This window comes from Trachypithecus francoisi, unplaced genomic scaffold (genome assembly GCF_009764315.1).
Source record: "Trachypithecus francoisi isolate TF-2019V2 unplaced genomic scaffold, Tfra_2.0 Lachesis_group14, whole genome shotgun sequence".
In the NCBI taxonomy this organism is placed as follows: Eukaryota; Metazoa; Chordata; class Mammalia; order Primates; family Cercopithecidae; genus Trachypithecus; species Trachypithecus francoisi.
The window spans coordinates 34076250-34103668 of NW_022681459.1; the positions used below are offsets into that span (position 1 = coordinate 34076250).

At 42.7% G+C, this 27419-nt stretch overlaps 1 protein-coding gene across 1 annotated transcript; it reads right to left on the reverse strand.

The window, feature by feature from the left end:
* Positions 1–1317: 1317 nt before the first annotated feature.
* RTCB (RNA 2',3'-cyclic phosphate and 5'-OH ligase) lies at positions 1318–27108 on the reverse strand. The gene is given in 12 exon segments (XM_033233960.1): positions 1318–1835; positions 6527–6646; positions 8466–8576; positions 9287–9475; positions 10329–10504; positions 12180–12339; positions 13826–13982; positions 14888–15044; positions 20020–20119; positions 21527–21594; positions 23589–23667; positions 26897–27108. Coding segments are annotated over 12 exon segments (1518 nt in total). The 5' UTR covers positions 26990–27108; the 3' UTR covers positions 1318–1727.
* Positions 27109–27419: the final 311 nt, after the last annotated feature.

Genomic DNA, 27419 nt, shown 5'->3' on the forward strand with positions numbered 1-27419 from the left:
AAGCACACAGAAAGCAAATCTGTTTTTGCATTTGTAAAGGATGTCTGTAATTCCTTCTAACTGGTCTTTGTCCTTGACACAGACAGAACAGGGGTCCCTTGGGTCCTGAAGGAGGGGCCCCAGGCTCACTCAGGTATCTGGAGAGGTTCTGGTTGAGGTTCATTCATTCAACAGATACGTATCAAAAACGTAATTTGTGCAGTCACTTTTCCAGTGGCTTGGCATAATTTAGTAAAGAAAGCAGATGACAATGCCTGGGCTTCAATTCTACTTGAAGCATCAGATACTCACAGTAGACAGCATCAGCAGGTCATATCCACAGAACTTTACATGTGACAGCTTCATGGCCTCCTCCAGGTACAGTGGCATCTTCCCAGGTTCTGACTAGGATGACATAAGCCCAGGAACAAGTATAAACTGGGTGGATTTAGGGTTCTGAAGAAGGGTCTTTTGACCCCCAAACATAGCTGGAGGAAATATGTGGACTGTAGCTTGGGAGAGACTAAAAAATCCCTGGGTCTCATACCTCGTATTATTCCCATGAGAAAGTTGAGATCTGGGGGCTTTCTCTGCAAGAGGAAAGGAGTTGTAGATGGGGCCTTAGGTCCCCAGCAAAACACAGTGGAGGCTGTGGCCAGGGCTGACCTCCAAGAAAACCATCCCCAGCACAGTGGTTTCCTATCTCTGCTTCTCCCACATCTGCCTCTCCCAACCCAAGCACCAAGTAGCCCAGAGCTGGAGTTTTGATGAGCAACCTGCTCACAAATCTGCCTGGAGCTGCAGTTTTGAGTGCCCAGGTGCTCAGCGCTATGTGCCAGGGCCTTTGGGAAGAGAATGGCAGTGGGAAGCTGCGGCCCACAGGGGTCTGTACAGCCCTGCTGCATGGCCAGGCCTGCCTCTGCCAAGACAGCACAGACGGCTGGGGGTGGAGTGGAGCTGTCCTCTACACAGGCAGCAGCAGGCACAATAAAGCGCCCTGTGAGCTATGTGCAGGAGGGAGGCCAGGCCTCGGGTTCTGCTGCCACCTCCATCACCAGCACCATCACCTACATTTTGTTCACCTGGCCCCATGGATTCAAAAACTCTGCCTTGTATTTAGAATAAGAAAGGTAGCAAGGCTAGGAAAAACAATTTTGTCTTTGGGCCTCTATTCCTCAAACCTCTACATACTCCCTCTTCAATGTGTTCCACTATCTATTCATCTAACAGCCCGATTACAACCCCCTGGGTGCTCTCCAAGTAAGAGGGTATTTAGTAAGAGGGGTGGTGCCCAAATGGGTGGATGAATGGACAAACTAACAAAGCAACGGACAAAAGGAAACATTCCAAAACCTTATTTAATAGAACTTTCTTCATGACACCTCTCGGAATGTAAACAGAACTTGGTGTAAAGAAGTTCAATCTGATGGCTAAAGATCTGTATGACTGCCTAAGGCAGTTTGACACCTACCCATGCCTAACAGATTTTCCTAAAACTCTGTGGAACAACCAAGGAGAAGGCATATTCCTCCCTTTCCAAAGGTGGCCAATGTGCCTCTTCCTGGAAGGTTATTTTATAAGCTCGGGCCCCTGAAAGCAGCAGCCTCCGCATCAGCCATTTTGGCACGAGCAGTTACAGCTGCACACTTTGGAACTTGTCCTGCCTTGAGTCTGATGTGCGAAGAGCACGTCAGTCCACTTGCACTTCAGAGGGCTGGTGGTGTCTGGCAGCCCTGCTGTCCAAGGTTCTATCCTTTGATCACAGCAATTGGTCTCAGTTTAATGGCTTTCTTGCTGATTCCAGCATCATGGCAGGTATTCACCACATCTGTCACATTCTTATAGGACTCAGGAGCCTGCAGGAGAGGAATTAAACATTGTACAAGTCCACCAAAAACACAGTCTTTACAAGCACCAAACTTCACTTGTGATTAAATAAATGCACACTAAAATAAGAGAGTTTTTTTGCCTATCAAATTAGCAAAAATTTAAAAAAGGAGTAAGCCTGATGTTGGTCAGTGGTAGCTTCCAAAACACTTTCATCTTGTCTTATATTTTTTCTGTATTTTTCAAAATGTCTCTAAAGAACATGTATTACTTAGAACATGTATTACTACATGTATTACATTACATGTAGAACTAGGAAATGCAGTCAATGTAATTAAATAAAACACACACCAAAACCTGATAGGAAGGAACAGCACCAAACCATCATATGTCAGTAGTAATTATCTCTTGATGGTAGAATTACTGGCAATTTTAATTTTTTCTTTATATATTTCTGCAGTTATCAAAATTTCTGGAATGCACATGTAGTACCTTCACAGTAAGTGATAAAATTCATATATGTCTAAAACAAACTAAAACTGTGTGCACGTGTGTATGTGGGTATATATGTGTACCTACACTCACAATTTATTTTGTGACTTTCTAGCAACATTCCCACCCTTCCATCCTACCCACACTGCCTTGCCACCATTAGCACTAATTTCATCACACACTCACTTTATCTTCATTCCTGTCAATACAAGCTCAGGCCAGCCATGCTGATTCCCGTATGGTTCTGTACATAAAATCCTTTTCTATCCCACCTCCCATTCCCTTCCAGTTTCTGAAACTTCCCCAATGGGGCCTCTGGAACTCCTTCCAGAAGGAGCAAAATCCCCTCCTTCCCTCCTTTGAACGTTCCCTTCATCTTCCTGTTTTACTGAAACATGGATCTTTCCCGAGGACATCACTTTCACTTCCAATTTTGTGAAGTGGTGGCTGCTTTTTCTCCCAAACCAGGTCATGCCATTGGTCCCAAGAGTGGGACAGGTGTGCTCCTGGCTTTCAAGGTTGTTTCTATTCTCCCTTTCTCCCTAGGCACTCCCAGTTGTGAATCTTGCAGTCACTACATCGTACTACAAACTACCTTTGGCTGTAGTTATCTGCGGGAGCCTGAATCACTCCCCAGCATTACTTGACGATTTCTAGCTCCTGGAAATCAGATAAAATTCCACTGGGCCAATGACTATCTCTCCCCTAGATGAATATTTCATACCTTTTCTCAGATCCTCACTCTCACTTGCTGACCCTACTATGTAATACACTGAAAAAAATAGCAGCCAGAATATTCAAAATAACGCTCACTTTATCTTCTCCACGTATCTGTATCTATACCTTTTCTCCTTTTACTTTTTAATGTCGCCCAAGGTTGAGTCCAGTGGCACAATCATAGCTCACTGAGACTACATATATGTGCCACTGTGCCTAATCCTTTTATTTTTTGTAGAGATGGGGGGGTCTTGCTTTGTAGCCCAGGCTGGTCTCGAACTCCTAGCTTTAAGCAATTCTCTCACCTCAGCCTCCCAGAAGTGCTGGGATTACAGGTGTAAGCCACTGTGCTCAGCCTCTTCTCTCCTTTTCTAAAGGATGAATTATCTGTGCTTCTAGCAAATAGCAACCCCATGCACTTGTACATCAGACTCTATCTCCTCTCATCTATTCAAGGACACTTCTCCAGCAGTTTCCTCCCTCTTTTCTGCATCATTAATTTCTCTTGTAGATTCTTCTCATCAACATGCAAACACATTTGTCACATCACGTCACTATTCTGCTCAAAATCCTCCAGGGTTTCTTCATTTCAATCAGCGTAAAAGCAAAAGTCCAAATGCTCTGGTGCCCCCTACCTCTCTGACCTCATCACCCTCTGGCTTGCTCTTCATGCCTGGCCTCCTTGCTGTTTCTTGAACACTCCTGCATAACCTTGGCTCACAGATTTTGCACTTGCTGTTCTCTCTGCCTCGAAAGCTCACCTCCAGATGCCCAGGTAGCCTGTTTCCTCTCTCTCTTCAAGTCTTTGTTCTAGTCACCTCACTGAAGTCTTCTCCAACCCCCTTTCCTTGCTTCATTTTTATATCAGAGAACTTGTATGGTCATTAACACACTGTATGTTTTATTATTTGGAAAGCTCCACAAGGAAGCGATTCACGTTTCTTTCATTCACTGCAGTATCTAGCACACAGAACAGTACCTAACTATAGCAGATAGTTCATAAGTGTTCGCTGAATGAGTGAATGAAACAACAAAACCAAACCAAAAAACTAAAAATGCAAATGTTAACTGTACTTATTTCTGGTTGATTGAGTTCTAAATGTTTTCTGTTTTCTTCTTTGCATCTTCCAAATGTTTTTTTTTTGAGACGGAGTCTCGCTCTGTCGCCCAGGCTGGAGTGCAGTGGCCGGATCTCAGCTCACTGCAAGCTCCGCCTCCCGGGTTCCCGCCATTCTCCTGCCTCAGCCTCCCGAGTAGCTGGGACTACAGGCGCCCGCCACCTTGCCCGGCTAGTTTTTTGTATTTCTTAGTAGAGACGGGGTTTCACCATGTTAGCCAGGATGGTCTCGATCTCCTGACCTTGTGATCTGCCCGTCTCGGCCTCCCAAAGTGCTGGGATTACAGGCTTGAGCCACCGTGCCCGGCCTAAACATGTATTCTTAAGATCATGGGAAAAATGAATCATTATTTAAAAAAAAAATAAGTCTTTGTCATACTCTGACTCAGTAATTCCACTTTTTTTCCTTGTTTTTTTAGAGACAGGGTCTTGCTTTGCTGCCCAGTGCGGAATGCAGCAGCACAATCACATAGCTCACTGTAACCTCAAGATCCTGGGCTCAAGAGATCCTCCAGCTTCAGTCTCCTGAGCAGCTAGGACTACACCTGACTAATCTTTGCCCAGACTAATCTTGAACTCCTGGCCTCAAGAGATCTTCCTGCATTGGCCTCCCAAAGTACTGGGATTATAGGCATGAGCCACCATGTAATTCCACTTTTGAGACTTTGTTCTAATTACTAAAACAACTGGAAAAAAGCTGCATGCATGAAGATAATCATTACAATTTAATTTATAGTAGCAAACATTTGGAAGTTACTTAAATGTCCACTACAGGCAGAAAGTAAGGTACTCAGCTGGTGGAATATTCAGCAATGATTTTAAAAAGTGACAAAAACGATTTTAGAATAATGTGCTAAATTTCAAAAATAACTACAAAATGTTTTTTAACTATAGTTATGATTAGCTTTAAAAAAAAATTAGGAAAGGGCAGGCTTGGTGGCTCATGCCTGTAATTCCAGCACTTTGGAAGGCTGAGGCGGGCAGATCACGAGGTCAGGAGATCGAGATCATCCTGACTAACACAGTGAAACCCCGCTTCTACTAAAAATACAAAAAATTAGCCGGGCGTGGTGGCGGGCGCCTGTAGTCCAGCTACTGGGGAGGCTGAGGAAGGAGAATGGCGCGAACCCAGGAGGTGGAGCTTGCGACGAGCCCAGATCGCGCCATTGCACTCCAACCTGGGTGACAGTGCGACTCCGTCTCAACAACAACAACAAAAAAACAGGAAAAAACTATGACAATAAGTATTTTTTTTCTTTTTTTGAGACAGTCTTGCTTTGTCATCCAGGCTGGAGTGCAGTGGCGTGATCTTGGCTCACTGCAACCTCTGCCTCCTGGGTTCAAGTGATTTTCCTGTCTCAGCCTCCTGAGTAGCTGCGATTATGGGCGTCCACCACCATGCCCAGCTAATTTTTGTATTTTTGTAGGAGTTTCGCCATGTTGATCAGGCTGATCTCTAACTCCTGACCTCAAGTGATCTGCCTGCCTTGGCCTACCAAAATGCTGGGATTACAGGCGTGAGCCACCACGCCCGGCCGACAATAGTAAGTATTCTAAAAGATAAAGTAATAACTGTGTTAGGGCATTGAGTTTCTGGATGACTTTTTCTTTTCTCTTAAATCGTTAAGAAAGGAATTATATTGCTTTTAATTTAAATATGTACATATCTGTATACATGTATACAGAATTTAAACAAAATCTATTCTCTGTGAGTCAAATAAAAGTCGCTTCAAACATTTATATTTTCCTTTATTTTTTTTTTTTTTGAGACGGAGTCTCGCTCTGTCACCCAAGCTGGAGTGCAGTGGCGCAATCTCGGCTCACTGCAAGCTCCACCTCCCAGGTTCATACTATTCTCCCGCCTCAGCCTCCCAAGTAGCTGGGACTACAGGCGCCTGCCACCACGCCTGGCTAGTTTTTTGTATTTTTAGTAGAGATGGGGTTTCACCGTGTTAGCCAGGATGGTCTTGATTTCCTGACCTCGTGATCCGCCCGTCTCAGCCTCCCAAAGTGCTGGGATTACAGGCGTGAGCCACCACATCCAGCCTATGCCTTCCTTTTTCAAATTTGCTTTCAAATTGAAACCTAAGTATACAATTGTGCAAAAGCAAGAGTCAGCTCAAACTACTTTTGAAAAACTTAATATGTAGATGGAGACTATAAAATGAACAGTAAAAATCATTCTTAAGGACCTGGCTCATAATTTCAGCCAAAAGAAAAGAAAATATAAAACTGAAATAAGCTAAGCAAGGAACATAAGAGAAAATTGAGGTCATAAAAAAAAAACCGAAACAATTTCTGTTAGTAATACCCTAAATTGCTATCTCTGTAGACTGACATAAATTACAAATGGGGAACAATAAATATTCATGTATTGATCAGAATTTCACTTACCTCTTCCATAACCAGTTTGGGTGAGGCAACACGGATTGCAATTCCCGTATCTGCCAATTTGTCTAAAACATCCTGGAAATCTAAATTACGTCGAGATTTTGCTCGGGACAATGCACGGCCCTAGAATGGGAAAGGAATGAACTTCACTTCAAACCCTAATATTATATGCCCTTTCCTTGATTTTCTCTTACACTAAAAAGGAGCTTTAAAAACCATCTTTTTCTACTTTATCAAACTGGTAGCAGGCCTTTTAAGCCTCATCATATCCTTTGAGATTTTGGACCCGAGAATTCTTTGCTGGGAGGCTGTGCTGTGCAGGGTATTCAGCAGTATCCCTGGCCTCTACCCCCTAAATGCCAATAGCAACTCCCACTAAACCACAACAATAAAAAAAGCCTCCAGAAATTGCCAATGTCCCCGTGGGGGTAGCAGGAACACCTTTGTTGAAAACCACTGCATTAAAATTAGGAGTTGGGAGGCAGCTAGAAATGAGAAACAATCAGAGAAAAAAGTAGGATTAAATACATTTGTGAAGGTCTGTCCTAGAAGAAGGTATTCTGGACAGTTTCTCTTTCCCATTTCAACACTGGCTCAACACTCTGGATGGCTTAGAAAAGGGGCTGGCAAACTACAGTGTATGGGCCAAATCTGGCCTACCACTTGCTTTTTAAAATAAACTATTTTGTTTTTTTGAGAAAGGGTCTCCCTCTGTCACTGAGAGTGGAGTGAAGTGGCATAATCATAGCTCACTGCAGCCTTAACGTCCTGGGCTCAAGGAATCCTCCTGCCGTAGCCTCCTGAGTAGCTATGACTACAGCTGTGGCACCACACCTGGCTAATTAAAAAAGTTTTTGTAGGCTGGGCGCGGTGGCTCAAGCCTGTAATCCCAGCACTTTGGGAGGCTGAGATGGGCGGATCACGAGGTCAGGAGATCGAGACCATCCTGGCTAACACGGTGAAACCCCGTCTCTACTAAAAAATATAAAAAACTAGCTGGGCGAGGTGGCAGGCGCCTGTAGTCCCAGATACTCGGGAGGCTGAGGCAGGAGAATGGCGTAAGCCCAGGAGGCGGAGCTTGCAGTGAGCTGAGATCTGGCCACTGCACTCCAGCCTGGGTGACAGAGCCAGACTCCGTCTCAAAAAAAAAAAAAAAAAGTTTTTGTAGAGACAGTGTCTCACTAATGTTGCCCAGTCTGGTCTTGAACTCCTGGCTTCAAGTGCTCCTCCTGCCCTGGCCTCCCACAGTGCTGTAATTACAAGTGTGAGCAACCATGCCTGGCCTAAAATAGTTTTATTAGAACACAGCATTGCCCATTTACACAGTACTTAAGGTTGCTTCTGCACTGAAATGGCATAGCTGAATAGCTGGTACACAGACCACCTGGTCCCAAAAGCCTAAAATATTTACGGTCTGGCCCTTTATGGGAAGAGTTTACTGACTCCTGGGCTTAGAAGATGAGAGGCAGTGTTTTGAAATGGGGGTGTGTGTAGACTGTACATGGGCTCTAATTTGCAAATAGGGCCTATCCTTGCAGTCCTGAGTGGACCTACACAATAGGAAGGGGTAAATTAAACAAATGAGCAAGTCCAGCCAATCGCTGAGATCAACTGTGATATCTGCATCCGTTAAAGTTCCACCACTTATAAACTAGTTACGGTAAGCTCAGCCAGTGTGACAATTTCCCAGTCTGGATTTTCTGGACTTGCAGAGATAAGAAACGGTCCCTAACCCTACCAGATCTCACTACGGTAGAGATACTAGATGACCCCAGTCAGTTAACTAAATAGTATACATTATGGGGAACAATTTGAAGTACAAGACATGATAGACCCAAGTCTCAACTCTGTTAATGTTCAGTCGGCTACACTTACCAGTCAAAATGGAAAACAATAGCTAAACTGAAGAGAGCATTTCTAAGGAAGTTTCTGTTTTCCTTACCGCTCCATGACAGGTTGTTCCAAAGGTCTCAGTCATGCCCTGTTCAGTGCCAGTAAGAACATAACTACAGGTTCCCATGGTGCCACCAATGAGCACTGGTTGTCCAGTGAGCTGAGGATGCACATAAATTAAACATGTTAAAATTCAGAAAAGCATAAGCTTTGTATGCATAAAATTTAAATTTTCTCTTGCACTGTAGGATTGTAGGAGAAACCCAGACTTCTAAACACGTGGCTTGTAAACTATATTAAGATAGTACTTTGACTCTTTGATAATTCGGAGGGGAAGGAAGTGGATGACAGTGAAAATGTGAGAACCAGTAAAAATGCAGAAGAGTCAAAATAAAAGCAAAGCAAAATCCAAAAGTGTAGGGAAGTGTTGCTAGAACCACCATCCTGAGCAAGGTGCTTGTCTTCTCTGTTTTGGGTTTCTCATCTGTAAAAGGAGCCAGCAGACTACGGGGTCTTTCTAACTCCACCACAGCCAGACACCAAGAGGACAGCAGGAATGAAACAGCCTGAGTTTACTGTGTTCTGTAACTGAGTGAATCCTGTCTTCCACTAATTCAAAGGCCTCAGTTCACAGGAGTGGAGTAAAATACACCTCCTGCAGCACTTTCTAGTTAGCACATGGCACCACTGCAAGCACAAATGATGGGGGGAGGAGTTACTGCTTCAGGGAAGATTGGGAATCATTGTTCTCATGGGTGACAGAGTATTTTCTTTTCACAATTGCTGCTTTTTATTTTAAATATAATTCACATTTGCAATGATCTAAATCGTGCTCCCACTGCTTAAAACTACAAACGCAGTGCTACGTACTTGGTAATCAACAGCAATGAGGGGATGGTGAGGAGGGAAAGCGCGGGTGGATCCCTTCCTGTGTACTAACAGTGTCCGCTCCTTCCCGTCCACTACATGCTGCTCCACTTTGGCAATGTTGTGAGAAACATCATAGATCACGTGCAGGTCCAAGTCATCAGGGGTTGTGTTGAAGACCTTGGCAAAAGCCTAGAAGAAAACACAGAAGATAAAAGCAGCCAGAACTTCAGGACTCATCTTCAGCTCTTCATGACTTATCTCACTGATTTCAGGTAGTCTGTTCTGAAGGGAGTAAAAGATTTAAAAGCTCAAAAGTAGTCGTAAGATTATCTCACGTAAAGGACAAAAGCTGTCTTTTAGACCACATAGCAAATGCCACCACATCATTTTCATCTTTGGTTGAAAAGCTGCCTGGCAACTTTTGATCCCACCTTTCAAAATTGCTTCTTCCCCAGCCTTCTGAATCTTAGTCAATGGCACTTCGATTCTCTATGCTGTTCAAGACAAATTCTAGGAATAATTTTGATTCTCTTCTCTCACTTCTCATGCTTGATACTCTGATGATTTAGTTTAAGATGACACCAAAACCTTGGACACTTCTCTGGTATTTTGAACATTAACTATGTGAATTTCCAAAACCAAACACCATAGGCTTTGACTGGACCGCATTATGTTTTTTCTTTTTTGGAGACGGGAGTCTCGCTCTGTCACCCAGGCTGGAGTGCAGTGGTGCAATCTCGGCTCACTGCAAGCTCCAACTCCCGGGTTCACGCCATTCTCCTGCCTCAGCCTCCTGAGTAGTTGGGACTACAGGCGCCCACCACCACACCCAGCTAATTTTTATATTTTTAGTAGAGACGGGGTTTCACTGTGTTAGCCAGGACAGTCTCGATCTCCTAACCTCATGATCCGCCCCCCTCAGCCTCCCAAAGTGCTGGGATTACAGGCATGAGCCACCACACCCGGCCTGGACTGCACTATGTTTTAAAGCACTTAACATCATCATAAATGACTTGGAACAGAAGAGCAACGTCGACTGTACCTGACGGGTTAAGAAGGTCATGGAAGACCGGTTGACCCAGGCATAGTTCCCAGCCGCTGCCATTCCCTTCAGGTAGTCCTGACCTTCTGGCGAAGCGATCCGAGCACAAGCCAACTGCCGATCATTAACTATAATCTTGTCTCTCTTCATGGCCTTCTCCATAGCTACCAGTGCATCTGGAACAAGAGCAGCAAAGTCCAAACGAGTTAGCTTTCCCTGAAATGAACAGTTTAGATTTACTGTAGAAAGGCAGGCTACATTCAAATTCATTCCACAAAAAAGCCAAGTGAAAGCCAACTTTCCCTTTAATGTGTTTCTGAGTTCATCTATTTGCTCAGTCAAGATGTACTTGAGAATCGTTCAGAGTGCAGAGACAGTTTGTGGGACACAAAGTCAACATTTGCCCTCTAGGAACTTGAAAGAGAATGGGATGTGAAAACAAACAGCCACAGTATGGTCTTCATTACTCCTTTCTCAACATGTGAATGAATAGGAATAGTAGTAGTAAAACATATTTTGTTGCCTTCATGATTAACCGAATCCAGGGGAATGTTCTGAAACACTAGTCGACGCTTTATACATCTGCTAGATTAAATAGTCTAAAGGGTCAGGCTGGCACAAATTACTAAATTCTCCCACAATACAATGCACTAGAGGCTGATCTGTAACATGAAATTTAAAGCTTATAACAATTTCCAGACATCTGTATACCTTTTCATTTATTCATTGTCGGAAGCTGAAAGAATGAGGGTCGTGAACAAGTCAGTATACCACCGGCGGCTATGTGAGTAAACAGCAAACTGTTCTTACGAATGCAGGATGTTGGCAAGCTGACAACTGTGTCTGCCGCCCAGAAGGAATGCTGAGGGCAGCCACACCCCAGGCACATAGTGCTTGTGATTAGACACATGTGAAGCCTGTTAGCAATAATATGAACCTGAGATCAATCAAGCAGCTGACCAACCTTACCTCCTCCTCCCTGCTTTTTCTACCCAATAAATACGAAGGGCTGTGGAAGCTCAAGGCCCTTGCTCACTAGAAGCAAGAAGCCCCCTGACTCCTTTAAAACAGTTTCTTTTGTTTTTTTTTTTTCATTTCTGCATTCGTCCTGCAGTAACCGTCACAATTCATACATTATTTCACACACTATCCAAAAGGACCTATCCAATATTTCGCTGCTTCCTGCTTTTGTTCCTGCTGCCTTTGTCACCAGTGTCCTTTGTGTGTAATTGTCCAAACTGTGAGGCTGAGCCCAACACTGGGTCCATGAAGCCATCTCCAAAATCTTTTTCCTACATGTGTTTTGTTTGACTCTCCCATATTATTAATTGCTACCTTTTAATATTTATTTTTTCTTTTAAACGGACATGACCTTTACTTCATGAGACAATCTGAGTGCAAAGTATCAGCCTATTTCATCAGCAAATCCACCATAACACCTAATGTTGCAGAGCAGGTATACAATACGTACATTATCTGCCAAATGATTGCCTATTTCATAAATTCCACTCTTTAAATATTTTCTTGCTCTTTCTTGGCCAGATAGTAACTCATAAGAGTAAACATAACGATAACTGCAACTAACATTTATCGAGTGCTTACTAATGTCAGACACTGATTTAAGTGCTTTACATATATTATTAACTTGCCATGATAATCCTATATGAAATCATTATTATACTCATTTTTTTAGACAAGAAAGTTATGGCCCAGTGAAGTTAATTTGTTCAAGTTATTTGATTGTTGAGGACTCAGGATAAAACCCATGCAGTATATTTCAGAGGTTTCGCTCTTACATTTCTATCTGGTTGCCCGTAAAATGTACATTTTAGTACGAAGTCTAGAATGTACCTGTGGCTACTTGGTGGCCCAAGCCTCTGCTTCCACTGTGGATCATCACACACACCTGTCCCTTATGGTCGATGCCCATTTTTTTAGCAGCGTACTCATTGAAAATCTCATCCACAACCTGGATTTCTGCATAATGGTTGCCTGCTCCCAGGGTCCCCAACTGCAAATGTAAAAATGTCTGGTAAGATAGTTTTGATTCCAGTTTTTTTAAAAAATCTATTTAAAAACCAAAAAGATAAAAACAAACTAACAACAAAATAACCATAGAAACAGCGTTTCTGTAACAAAAAAATTCCTAGGCTAGAGAAGTGCTTCATTTACAACAATATTCTACACAACAAAATAACGCAGACTAGCTCCTAAATTGTATTATATCATGATGTGCTTGGTATACACATATAAAAAACTAACACAGGAACAGAAAACCAAACACCACATGTTCTCACTCATAAGTAGGAGCTGAACAATGGGAACACATGGACATAGGGAGGGGAACACCACATACTGGGGCCTGTCGGGGAGTAGGAGGAAAGGGGAGGTAGAGCATTAGGATAAATATCTAATGCATGTGGGGCTTAAAACCTAGATCATGGGTTGATAGGTGCAGCAAACCACCATGGCAAATGTATACCTATGTAACAAACTAGCACATATATCCCAGAACATAAAGTAAATAAATTAATTTTTAAAAAAAGCTTCATAAACAAACAAAAAATCAAGCTTTTAAATGGTTCATGGGATATTTTAAACATCACGAAGAGTCAAATTTTGGGATAAATGTTGGTGAATGTTGACTCTTAGACAAGGTCCAAGTTCAAATGATTTTGAAACATCTATGAGTTCATGGACATCTACCATTATCTATAACTGAAAGAACATATACCACAACTAGAGCTAATATTAATAGATGATTTGGAGAACCAGAGAATGTCAGTGCTGGAAGAGTCTTTAGAGGTTGCCTAGTTTTAACCATCCCAGTTTTCTATAAGAAAATGAGATCCAGAAGAAGACAGTCTTGCCCACGTGTCACCCTGAATTAGTGGCAAAGCCTTCACAACTAGCTGTAATTTCAAACATCTAGTATCTTATGGATACCACAGACTGTCAAAGTATGTATATATATAATTTTGACTATGAACCTTATAAACATTCTATTTTTCTCCCATTCACTTCTAATTCATTATTTCTTATTTTATTGAATATTTGCAAGCTCCTGATTGCTCTGTCACCCAGGCTGGAGTGCAGTAGCGTGATCACAGCTCACTGCATCCTCAAACTCCTAGGCTCAAGCAGTCCTCCTGTCTTAGCCTTCTGAGTAGCTGGGATACTTGCATTTGCCACCATGCCTGGCTAATTTTTTTTTTTTTTAATTTTTGTAGAGACTAAGTCTCTTTATGTTGCTCAGGCTAGTCTCGAACTCCTGGCCTCAAGTGATCCTCCTTGGCCTCCCAAAGCGGGTGTGAGCCACCGCATCCATCCCTGATGGTTTTTTAGAATAAAAATGAAGCATAAACCAATTGTATTTTTTGATATACCATAAAAAAAAACCTGGGAATATGTCTGCTAAATGTAAGATATAGATATTTTCCCCAATAAAAACAAAATATGAAAAATAATTAATATGTTGCCCCTCCAAAGTGAGTTACCTGAGGAAGGCCTCTTTTCTTAGCTCTTGCAGAAACCTTATTGGGGTCAGCTTGCAGCATCCTTCCGTACTCCTCGCAGTGCTCCTTGTCTTCAGCCCAGGCATACCCTTCTCTTAAGGACCAGTCCACCCCCATCTCCAAGGCCTCCTCCAAGTCTCTGGATAAGTATAAAAGGTACTAGTCATTTCACAACCAAGGCAGACCAAAACCTAAGGATGATCACATCTTACAGGGCAGAGGAAAACTTGACATTTACTATCGCCTGTGTTCCAGGCCTTAAGTCAGATACAAAGTTTAAGCTCTCAGTAACTGGTTTTTTGAGGAATGCAGTCATATAAATAATTGCAATGTAAAATGGTAAATGCCCTATTAGACATCATTGTAGTTCTACTTGACATTTATATGGCTACTTGTTAATTTTCAAATCTTTTTTATATTCAGTTTTGCCTCTCTGATCCTGAATTCCATGAGGTAGTGATTAAGTAGACAAAAAAATAACATCAACAACAACTTTGTAACCTTAATCACCTATCACTCTCTAACCACTAATTCGACCAGGTACACACCTTAATGATTTATGAAGAATTACAGTCAAATAAATGAAGGTATCTAGAATTCCTCAGGCAACACAGGTTAAATTTTAAGCTCTTTTCCCATCTTCACAGAAGTTCTGAATGGCTTACTGCACCTCCATTTTGAAGCTGAGTACACGTACATTAAATCCTGCGAGGGTACAAGCTTTAATCTTCATCTAAAACATCTAAAACACTGCCAGGAAAAACTACACTTTTCCTGGATTGAGCATAGAAAGTGCTCAATAAACGTTGGTGGATATGATGTTATTACAAATACATCCACAAATGTCGAAGGCTGTTACAACATCAGTTGACTTATGTCTCCAATAAATGGGCTGAACGTCATGCTTAAAAAAACAATTCTTACTACTTCCTGAAAAGTAACTGAACAATCCTCATCTCTCAAGTGTACTGCACTGGAAAGGAAGTTGAAGGTCATGTGCTTATTATCCCTCCCATACCATGTACTGGAAACGTGTGCTCTTACTTGGCATTCATTGGGATGACACCTTTTCATCCCACCCCAACAGGAATGTGGTCAAACATAGCTTGGGCAAGTTGCTCCTTCACAGGCTGGACATCACTTTCATCTAAATTGGTTCTTAGCAAGCGGACACCACAGTTGATGTCAAACCCGACACCACCTACAAAATAGAGAAAACTTACAGCAAAACCAGCTGGTAAGGCATTGTTACCTGTAGTTTCTTGCCACTGATATAGGGCTATAAAGATATCCATTCTTTTTTCTTTTTTTTTTTTTCTGAGAGGGAGTCTCGCCTTGTCACCCAGGCTGGAGTGCAGTGGTGCGAACTCAGCTCACTGCAAGCTCCACCTCCCGGGTTCGTGCCATTCTCTGGTCTCAGCCTCCCGAGTAGCTGGGACTACAGGCACCCGCCACCATGCCCGGATGATTTTTTTGTATTTTTTAGTAGAGATGGGGTTTCACCATGTTAGCCAGGATGGTCTCGATCTCCTGACCTCGTGATCCACCCATCTCAGCCTCCCAAAGTGCTGGGATTACAGGCGTGAGCCACTGCACCCGGCCAAAGATACCCATTCTTTAACTTTTTTTTTTTTTTTTGAGACGGAGTTGCCCGGGCTGGAGTGCAGTGGTGCGATCTTGGCTCACTGCAAGCTCCGCCTCCCGGGTTCACGCCATTCTTCTGCCTCAACCTCCTGAGTAGCTGGGATTACAGGCGCCGGCCACCACGCCCAGCTAACTTTTTATATTTTTAGTAGAGATGGGGTTTCACCATGTCAGCCAGGATGGTCTTGATCTCCTGACCTCGTGATCCAGCCGCCTCGGCCTACCAAAGTGCTGGGATTACAACTGTGAGCCACTGCGCCCGGCAACTACGCTTTAAAGTAGACAACAAAGAGGTTCTCTGCTGGGGAAAGCTTGATGACACCAAGATAATCTAAAGTAACATACTAAAGGCACTTTATGGACCAGGGAGGCAGCAATGAACACTGAGTAACATGTAAAACAGAGACCAAAATGTGCCTTTTTTCTTGACCCCTGTTTTCAGAGGTTCATGAATTTTTTTTCAGTCTTTTCAAATAACCAACTTTTGCCTTTCTTGGTCCTTTCTATCATATATCTTTACATTTAATTAATTTTACTCCTAATTATTTCCATTGTTCTACTTTTTTAGGGTATAATTGGTTGTTCTTTTTTTAGCTTTCTAAGATCACTGATATTCCAGCCTTTCTTCTTTCCTAATTTGTGCATTTAAGGCTGCATGTTTCCATTCAAAAAGGACAGTAACCTCAAAATTTTAGACATAAGTACTCTGATTTTTCATTTTTATTTTTGAGACAGAGTCTCACTCGGTCATCAGGCTGGAGTACAGAGGCGCAATCTCGGCTCACTGCAACCTCTGCCTCCTGCGTTCAAGTGATTCTCCTGCCTCAGCCTCCCGAGTAGCTGGGATTACAGGTGTGCACCACTACACCCAGGTCATTTTTTAAATATTTAGTAGAGATGCGGTTTCACCATGTTGGCCAGAATGGTCTCCCACCTCCCAAAGTGCTAGGATTATAGGCGTGAGCCACCACGCCCGGCCGGCTTTTATTTTTTTGAGACAGGGTCTTGTTCTGTCACCCAGGCTGAAGTGCAGTGGAGTAATCATGGCTCATACCAGCCTCGACCTCCCGGGTTCAAGCAATCCTCTCAACTCAAGTCTCCTGAGTAGCTGGGACTATAGGGGTGTGCCACCACGCCTGGTTAACTTTTGCATTTTTTGTAGAGATGGGGTTTCACCATGCTGCCTAGGCTGGTCTCAAACTCCTGGGCTCAAGTGATCCTCCTGCCTCAGCTTCCCAAAGTGCTGGAATTACAGGTGTGAGCCACCGCGTCTGGCCCATTAAGTATGTTTTAAATCATTTTCCCCCCAGCTTGAGAGATGACTGGCAAACAAATGGTAAATAAAAACTGTATATATTTAGGTGTACACAATGTATATTTACGTTGTAAAATAATTACCACAATCAAGCTAATTAACATATTTATGATCTCACAGTTACTTCCCCTTCTGTTTTTTCTAGTAAGAACACTTAAGATTTATTTTCTTAGAAAATGTCAAGTACACAATATATTATTTTAGACACAGGGTCTTGCTCTGTTGCCCAGGCTAGGTCATAGCTCAGCTGAAGCCTCCAGCACCTAGGCTCAAGTTGTCTTCACACCTCAGCCTCTCAATTGCCTGGGACTATAGCTATGAGGCTGGTACAAAAGTAATCGTGGTTTTTGCCATTAAAAGTAATACAATACACTATTACAATATATTAACTACAGTCAATACGTTATGCATTAGATATCCAGAACTCATTCATCTTAAAACTGAAATTCTGTATACTCTGACGAACATCCACCCTGTTAACACCACTCTACTTTCTGAGAGTTTAACATTTTTAGATTGCACATGCGGGCAAAATCAGGTAGTATTTTCCTTTCTGTGTCTGGCCTATTTCTCAGCATATCCTCTAGTTTCATCCATGCTGTAGTAAATGGCAGGATTCCCTGTCTTTTCCCTTCGATTTTAAAAGATTGATTTCTTTCTTTATTACGGTTGAATAATGCATTCAGGCTGTTTCCATATCTTGACTACTGTGAACAATGCTACAATGAACATGGGAGGGTAGGTATCTCTTTGGATACTGATTTCATTTCCTTTGGATATACAGCCAGTGATGGGATTGCTGGATCATATGGATCTATTTTCAATTTTTTGAGGAATCTCCATACTGTTTACCATAATGGCTGTGCCAATTTACACTCCCTCCAATAGCATACAAGGGTTTCCTTTACTCAATGTCAATTTTTAGACATAAGTATCTTCTACTTACATTAGTTATTTTCTCATTTCCATAGTTTTGTTTTTGACTCATGGGTTATTTAAAAGCATACTAATTTCCAAATATATAGATTTTCTTTTTTGAGATACTTTTTTGAGATTATGCCAGACTAGAGTGCAGTAGTGTGATCGTAGTTCACTGTAGCCTCAAATTCCTGGGTTCAACTGGTTCTCTGGATTCAGCCTTACGAGTAGCTAGGACTACAGGTGTGCGCCACCATACCCAGCTATTTTTAAACTTTTTGTAGAGATGGGAGTCTCCCTATGTTGTGCAGGCTGGTTTCAAACTTCTGGTCTTATGTGATCCTCCTGCTTTGGCCTCCCAAAGTTTTTCTAGCTTTTTTTGTTTTGAGACAGGGTCCCACTCTGTCGCCCAGGCTGGAGGGCAGTGGCGCGATCTCAGCTCACTGCCACCTCTGCTTCCCAGGCCCAAGTGATTTTCCCACCTTGGCCCTCCCAAGTAGCTGGCACTACAGGTGCATGCCCCCATGCCTGGCTAATTTTTTGTTTTTTTTTTTTTTAGAGATGGGGTTTTGTCATGTTGCCCCTGGCTGGTCTCAAACTCCTGAGCTCAAGCCATCCACCCGCCTTGGTCTCCCAAAGTGCTAGGTCTAGTTTTTATTTAAATGATTTCTAATTTAATTCCACTGTGGTCAGAAAATACCCTCTTATATGAGTGGGTTCTTTAGTATGGTCCAGAGACCCTGGGGTGGGGGTGAGGGGGAAGACCATTTCAGGTGTGTAAGATTCATTTTATAATACTCAGACATTATCTATTTTATTCATATTCTCCCATGACTGTACAGTGAGATTTCTCAAAAACTGTATGACATAACATCTTTGTTCTAATGGATAATGAGACATGTATATATTCATCTTAAAAACATTTATTTTAATTTCTAATAAGATAAACGTTGATAAGAGTCTGAGACCAATCCTCAATAATTTTTACTAAAGTGGTCCCGAGTGCAAAAAGTTTGAGAACTGCTGGTCTATATGATTTCAATGCTTTGAAATTTGATGCTTGCTTTACGGCTCAGCATGTGGAGAGTTTTGGTAAACTGTGCATTTGAAAAAAATGTATACTCTGCACTGCTTGGCTGCACTGCAATGCAAGTGCACCACACACACACAACCACACATGTATATTAGAGGTCAAGTGTCAAGTTTGTTGTTGGATTATTCAAATCATGTATATTCTTATTGACTGAAATCTGCAGTCACCTCAAAACAGCCCTACATGTAGGGTTCACATATCTGGACCTTTTTCTTCTTTTCCTCTAGATGTTGACCTCGCAAATTCTTCCTGCCTTAGCAGATTTTCTGTGCCTTCAAACAGATTTCAGAAAACATTTTTTACCCAACCTTTCTCATTATTTTCAGCAGGGATTGGTCTGAAACAACCCAGTCCACCACTGCTAGAAGCAGAACTCTCAAGACGTCATTTAAACCTCATTTCTAAATTCACACTCTTTAACAGCAAAGATATTTCTGGTATAGAATATTCACTGAAAGCACCCCATAACCACACCACAGCCTTCTGTATATTCAGTGTTATCACTGAATAACAATGACAATATTACTGAATATGTTCTATGTGCTTAGCACTGTTCTAAATATTTTACACAGTTAACTCATCTAATCTACTAATACTCTATGGTCATTAACATTATTAGACATGATGTGCCCATGAGGTAACTGAGTTACAAAGATAAAAAAAAATTGCCAGTTTGTTTTGTAGCCAAAGCCTGAATACCATGATGTTTGGTAGGAGCCTCCCAAAATTTTCACTGAAAATATGCTTTGCTTGATGTTGTAATAGCCTCAAAGAAAAATGACAGAACATGATGAGACTCAGTCAAGCACATGGAGAGAAGTGCTCTGTTTCACAAAGGCTATGGTCCACAGAAAGAAGCTACACTTTTTTTTTTTTTTTTTTTTGAGACATAGTCTTGCTCTGTCACCAGGCAGGAGCACAGCAGTGCAATCTTGGCTCACTGCAACCTCTGCCTGCTGGGTTCAAGTGATTCTCCTGCCTCAGCCTCCCAAGTAGCTGGGACTACACGTGTACGTCACCACCCCCAGCTAATTTTTCTATTTTTAGTTGAGACACAGGGTTTCACCATGTTGGCCAAGATGGTTTCGATCTCTTGACCTCGTGATCCACCTGCCTCGGTCTCCCAAAGTGCTGGGGTTACCGACGTGAACCACCGTGCCTGGCCAAAGCTACACACTTAACAGCAGATGTGCACAGTAATCTTACCTGGGGATACCACTGCTTCAGAGTCATTCATATCAAAGGCTGCCATGTTCCCAATAGCAAATCCATATCCTGAATGGACATCAGGAAGCCCAATAGATCGCTGAAAGAGAATTAGAAAGTGAAATACAAGTGTCTTGACCTGCCACCCTGGTTGCCCTGATGGACCTGACACTGATTCTCAAAGAGGCTGCAGGCTGAAGCTTTCCCTAAATTAAGACTGTGTTTTCACAAAATCTTCTCTATTCAGGGAAATCCTAAGAACTCCTAATCACAAAGCTAAATACAGTGAGAAAAAAACCTTTTTATAAGATGTGAATGTTAAGGAAATCCAAAACAGAAAAGCCTCAAAATAACATGATACAGGAGTAACACATACTAAGTTTAATGTACTATCACATTTTAAAAATAATATTAAGACACTGACAAACGTTGGTTTGTCAGGTTAAGAAGAGGAAAATAACTGATTTATAGAGGTCATCAGTTTAAGTAATCACAGCCAAATGTAATCCATTTGATGGTATAAATACTGTAGACTTCCTATATGCTGAGTCTAGGAAAGGACCCTGACCCAGGAAGCATGCAGGTCAAACGCAGCAGACATGCAGACAACCCAGACACTAACAACTGCCTTATATACACAAGCCATACCATTTCATTCCCTCTACCAAGTGCCCAACATGGTAACTGGCATAAAGAAGACCTCAAAAATGTCTGCTGAATAGATCCATTTTCAACATCTACCTCCAATGATAGAATACTAATGTTAGACTGGTGGGGTGGAGGCTACGCTGTACTCTCTTCCTCCTTTCCTCCTCCCGCTCAGTGCTAACCCCTAAACTCCTTGCCATTTCTTCTTCAATGATCCTCTGCATGGGAAGTGAAACTTACAACAAAATGAAACTTACATTGAAACAATGAAATGAAACTTACAAGGGAGGTGCACTGATCCAGGAATAATGATGTCACCATGATAAAGAAACAAAACAAAAACTACTTCAAAGGTTCTTGAACACTTACAGATTCTAGCCAAAGGCATCCAGAAACTGAAATGCCATCCAGATTCAATTACTTCTTTAGGTCCATGGTTATTTCTTTGTATTTTTTATTTTTAGGGACGGTCTCACTTTGTCGTCCACGCTAAAAGTGCAGTGGCGTGATTCATGGCTCACTTGCAGTGTGGAACTCCTGGGCTCAAGTGATCCTCCCACTCAGCATTCTGAGTAGCTGGGACTACAAGCATGTGACATCACACCTGGCTAATTTTTTTTGTATAGACAGGGTCTTGCCATGTTGCCCAGACTAGTCTTGAACTCTCGGGCTCATGCAATCCTTCCATCTTGGACTCCCAAAGTGTTGCAGGTGGCATGAGCCACTGAGCCGGGCTTCATGGTTATGTCGGGCTGTCCAAAGGTCATTGTCTAAATGACACCACTATCAGGCATGGCCATTCATCCATTCAATGGGCTTTAAGAAATATAAATGATTAAAGCTCTGAACTCTGACTTACATGAACAATTCCAGGCAGGGCTGCCACGTTGCCGATCTGTTTCATGGCTGGCAAGAAGCCACCAACACCTGAAGACAAAAATTGGGTATTAGAAAAGACAACACACTTGAGTTTTAGCATTAATTATATTCATGTTTCTAGACTGTATAACATGAAGAGGTAGTCATCTAAGGGCTACTAAGACAACAAAGCCTAGAAGGATATTTGAGATGCAAGATGGAAGGGAGCTTCTTCAAGAAGGAAGTAGACAAACAGGAAAGATAGCCACAAATGTGCTGTCAGTGTTCTGCATATACCATGAGAAGGCTGCTTGCAAATGATGTACTGCGATGTAAAATACAAATACCAAATTTAACGTTATTAATATTTGAAATTTTTTTTTTTTTTGATCTTGGCTCACTGCAACCTCCATCCCCCGGGTTCAAGCAGTTCTCCTGCCTCAGCCTCCTGAGTAGCTGGGATTACAGGCGTGGGCCACCACACCCGGCTAACTTTTGTATTTTTAGTAAAGATGGTGTTTCACCATGTTGGTCAGGCTGGTCTCAAACTCCTGACCTTGTGATCCACCTGCCTCGGCCTCCCAAAGTGCTGGGATTACAGGCATGAGCCAGGGCACCTGGCCTGAAAAAAAATTCTTTCAGTAGTTCCCTTTATAAAGAAAATCAATGCTGGTTTATTCTAAGTGACAAAGAAGGGCAATATGGAAGCTCTGGAAAACACTGGATTGAGAATGAAGAGATATGGGGCTCCAGTCCCATTTCTGCCACTTGGCAGCTATGTTATTTTAGACAAGTGAGCATACCCTGGTTGGGGAGGGAAGGCTTTAGTTTGCTGATCTAAAAAATGAAACGGGTAACTCTAGATGATTTCTTTTTTTTTTTTGAGACGGAGTCTCACTCTGTCGCCCAGGCTGGAGAGCAGTGGCTCGATCTCCACTCACTGCAAGCTCCGCCTCCCGGGTTCACACCATTATCCTGCCTCAGCCTCCTGAGTAGCTGGGACTACAGGTGCCCGCCACCACGCCCGGCTAATTTTTTTGTCTTTTCAGTAGAGATGGGGTTTCACTGTGTTAGCCAGGATGGTCTCGATCTCCTGACCTCGTGATCCGCCCACCTTGGCCTCCCAAAGTGCTGGGATTACAGGCGTGAGCCACTGCGCCCAGCCCAACACTAGATGATTTCTATACTATCACCATTAGATTATCATAGAGCTTCATGCATTTTATCTCTAAACCTTGCTGCAGCCCTGCAAGATAGGTGTAATGATTCCTGTTTTATGGATGAGACAACTGAAGTTCAGTAAGCCTAATTAGTATACTGGTTAAGAACACTGTCTTTTAAATCAGACACTACTGGATCTGAATTCTGGCTGTCCTCAAAAAGTTATGTGACCTTGGGCAAATTAAAATTTTTAAATTTTTGTTATCATACTTTAAGTTCTGGGGTACACATGCAGAACATGCAGGTTTCTTACATAGGTATACATGTGCCACGGTGGTTTGCTGCACCCATCAACCTGTCATCTACATTAGGTATTTCTCCTAATGCTATCCCTCCCTTACCCCCCAATCCCCTGACAGGCCCCGGCGTGTGATGTTCCCCTCCCTGTATCCATGTGTTCTCAATGTTCAACTCCCACTTATGAGTGAGAACATTCAGTGTTTGGTTTTCTGTTATTACGTTTAACCTCACTGAGCTCTGACTTACACATCTATAAGCTGGAGATAATATCTTCCTTTTAGAGTTACTGCAACTATTACATGAGATAATCTATGCAAAGCACCTAGTAAAATGCCTGGAATATAGTAAGTGTAAAACAAATGGTAGGTCACTTGCTCTTATTGTTCAAGGTTAGCTGAGAAATGAGTTCTACCCAGTTTCAAGTCCTTTCTATAACACCAACTGGCTAACAATGTGATCACAAATAAGTAAGTTCTTTTGGTCTTACCTTAAGTTGTAATCACTCCTTGACAATATTTCAAAATTGTAATTGAGTTACCACTCTTTCAGGCCACAGGGAAGGCACTACTGTACTAATACAAGTGACACTCTAATGTACTTACCACCACCTCGATGGGCATTCCTTAATTCCTCAAACATCAGTTTCTCCAGAGCATCATTCACGTAGGAAACGCCTTCAACCTGGTACCAAGGACAGTGAAAAGCAATGTCTGAGTACATGTATGGCAAGTGTAGGCACTGGACAGAATATGCTGTATGCAGTATTTACTGTGCTTTACCCTTTACCAAACACTTTCACATTACCTTACGCATGCAGAAAACTTCCTATCAAAGGCTACGAGCTGCCCCCATCATAAAATATACCTTAAGAAAAATTTTGCAATGTTCACTAATTGTTTTAATTATTATACCCTCAAAACCACCTTTAAGAATTCAACAGATTAAGCATCTTTCTGTGTGATAAAGAAAAATCTTCCAACTATGCTCTCACAAAGCCCAAAGGTCTTAATCCTCAAGCTTCAAAAATATCAATGGATTTTTGAAAATTAAAAAAAAACCCAGATCAATAAAAAACTCAAATTCTAAACATAATACATAGTCATCTAACCTTAGTATATTTATTCTGTGTTTAAGCCAATAGCCAGTTTACACTTTATTGTGCTCTAGTGGTGACTTACAAATGTCTAGTTAGGTAAATAGAAGAAAAATTTAACATACAGCTATGTAGCTGTGTGCTCAGTTCTATAAGCTATGTAATTTTTTAAAAATCTACGTAATTTTAAAGCTTGACCATAGAGGCGGCACACAAAAGGCAATGGACGACATACTTATGTAACACTAAAGAGCAGAACATTTTTATCATAGGTCAAATATTTTGAAGGAGCTGTCCAGTAACGGAGAACCAAAGATTTAACACTTAATCAACTGAATGTAGTTTTTATCAGAAAGATGACTTCATGACCATTGCATAAATAACAATTAATATCCACTGATGGAAAATGCTTCCAGTACAATTTCTTAAGGGTCACATTTATTAATTCACCAAACATTAACTGAGGATTTACTATGCATGAAGCACTGTCCCGGGCACTAGGGGAGATACAAAGAATATGATAAAATCTTGCTTTCAAGGAGCTCCCAGTACACCACAATACAGCTCTTATATTCTTTTTTCTTTTTTTTTTTTTTGAGACTGAGTCTCGCTCTGTGGCCCGGGCTGGAGTGCAGTGGCACAGTCTCGGCTCACTGCAAGCTCTGCCTCCTGGGTTCAGGTCATTCTCCTGCCTCAGCCTCCCGAGTAGCTGGGACTACAGGCGCCCGCCACCACAGCCGTCTAATTTTTTTGTATTTTTAGTAGAGACTTCACTGTGTTAGCCAGGATGGTCTCGATCTCCCGACCTCGTGATCCGCCCGTCTTGGCCTCCCAAAGTGCTGGGATTACAGGCGTCAGCCACGGCGCCCAGCCAATACAGCCCTTATATTCTCATAAGAGTATCAGAGTGCAATGAAGCAAGTGCCATAACATTAAGTACACAGTGCTATGGAAGAATCGGATGAGGAAGTGCCTCAACAGTCTAGGTAGCTGGGAGAGGTTTCACAGAGATCCTGTAGAGCTGGCTCTTTAAAGACAAGAGACATCACTGGTGCAGCAGAACATTTAGGAGCCGAACGCAAAAATGACATAAAGATGGGAGGGGAGCATTTTAAGGGAACAAAGAGAAAGTTTTAGTCCAACAAGTGGATGTGGGCCTTGGGGGAGAAATGGAGATTTAGTAACAGAGATGATTATCCATGTGAAATTCACTGCTCCCATGAGGAAGGAAGCACAATTCGTGCTTAGAAGTCAATAGCGTTTTAAGAGCAATGCATCAACATTGCAAGTCTCTATTACCAAAGAAAAGGTGGTAGTAAAGTGCTGTATACATACTTAAACTAGAACTGCCTAGCAAAATTAGACTTGCCCCATCAATGAGCAGCAGTGTGTGCATCAAAGGCTAAGTCAGAACACCTGCCAGACTATGAAGGCTGTATTATTAGATCCTACAGATGATCATGTTATCGTGCTTTCTTTTTTTTTTTTTTTTATTTGAGACTCACTCTGTCACCCAGGCTGGAGTGCAGTTTAGAATGATCACGGGTCACTGCAGCCTCGATTTTCCAGGCTCAAGGGCTCCCGCTGCCTCAGCCTCCTGAATAGCTGTGGTGCACACCACCCCGCCTGGCTAATTAAATTTTTTTTTTGGTAGAGACGCGGTCCCACTATATTGCCCAGGCAGGTCTCGAAGTCCTAAGCACAAAGGATCTTCCCGCCTTGGCCTCCCAAAGTGTTGAGATTACAGGCCACGAACCACTGCACTCCCCTTATGTTTCCTTCCTTCAGGGTATCGGTTTCCACACAAAGAAAGTGGCCAAACAGCAAACAGAACACAGATTTATCCCTGTGGGCTTTTTCTTCCCTCAGAGTAAGTGACTTGCCAACAAGGGAAACTCAATAAGCTTTGATTCCGAATAAAAGAGGGGAGTGGCTATTGGGAGCTGTTAACCAAGACGTGAGACGGTAAACCTTTGAAGCATTTACTTGGCATCTTCAGGGATTTCAAAAACTATTTAAAATACGTTGCAAAACTTCACAAACGTTTTCTTTTTTCACGTTAATGAAAAATATGAGCACAGATGGTGATGAACCGAGAGATACAGAGCCCAGGCTTTCAAACTATCTGATGATCCCAAGCCCTCAAGTCTCCATTTGGGACGTCAGAGGAAAAACTAGTAAACTGGACGTCAAGTCCTGGCTGAGCTTCTTCCTAGGTAGGTAGAGGAAACTATGTCATCGACAGATCCTCGAGGTCCTTCTGTGAAGTATTAAAATTAATCAGGCCCTCCCCTGTGCTACTGCAAGAAATGACATCGCTTAATTAAAAACCAACATGGAATACTGAATGCTGAAAACTTGGTTCAGTGAACAAAGGTCTGTAAACGTTATATAAATAACAAGCATGACTCAGAGGAGGTGAATTCCAGTCCCAGCAAATGAACCCAGGGCTGGCAGTTCCACCTTGGAAAAGATCACGGAAGTTTCTGAAGACCAGGAACGTAAATCAGCTCACGATGCGTTTATGAGACTGATCTGTGAAAACGCTTTGGAAACCCCAATTTCGTATTTATTTGGATTCCCCATATCCACCGCGCTTAGCTTGTCCTCGTGGTTCGGGGACCTCTCCTGGCGGGAGGTGGTGCTGGAACAGGTTGGGCGGCCCCAGAACCATGAGTGGAGAAGGAGGGGATGAGGGAAACTCTGCAAGGGGCCGGGGCGGACCCAGTGGTCGAGGGAGGACCAGAGGGCGCGGTGGACGCCGGCCGGGCCGGGGACGGAATAGGGAAGGCCCCGCCATTTGCTCTCCTGACTTACCTGCATGTTGGGCACGAAGCCCTTCTTGACCCTCCAGCAGTTTTTACTGATCTTTTCCAAGAGCTGCAGCTCATCATTATAGCTGCGACTCATGGCGGCGACAACGGTAGCGAAAACTCCCGGCTCGGCTCTGAAGACCGGCTGCGGCTGCCGCGTCGTCCGGCTTCCCAGAGCACCGCCTTCCAAGAACCAAAGCGCAGGCGCGACCAGCGCCGCACAGGATGAGCAACGGCAAGCGCCGAGGCTCGAAACTCTTCAGGCCCCTGTCTTTCCTCTGGTTAAGTTGTATTGTCCTCTAGTGTATAGCTAGGATCTTTATTAGTCGATTTCCTCTAAGCTACAGCTAAGCGAAATCCAGGAGTTTAAATTCCAATGTAGTTATCTTTTGTTTTGGAGATGCTTTTCAGCAGCTTATGAAAACACCTTGAGTCTGGGTCAGGTCCGGTGCATCGTCCTGGAGTTTACACCCTCAGCTGGGAGGGGAAAAAGATACGCCAGCAGCTGAGAAAGAAAAACCTGTTTG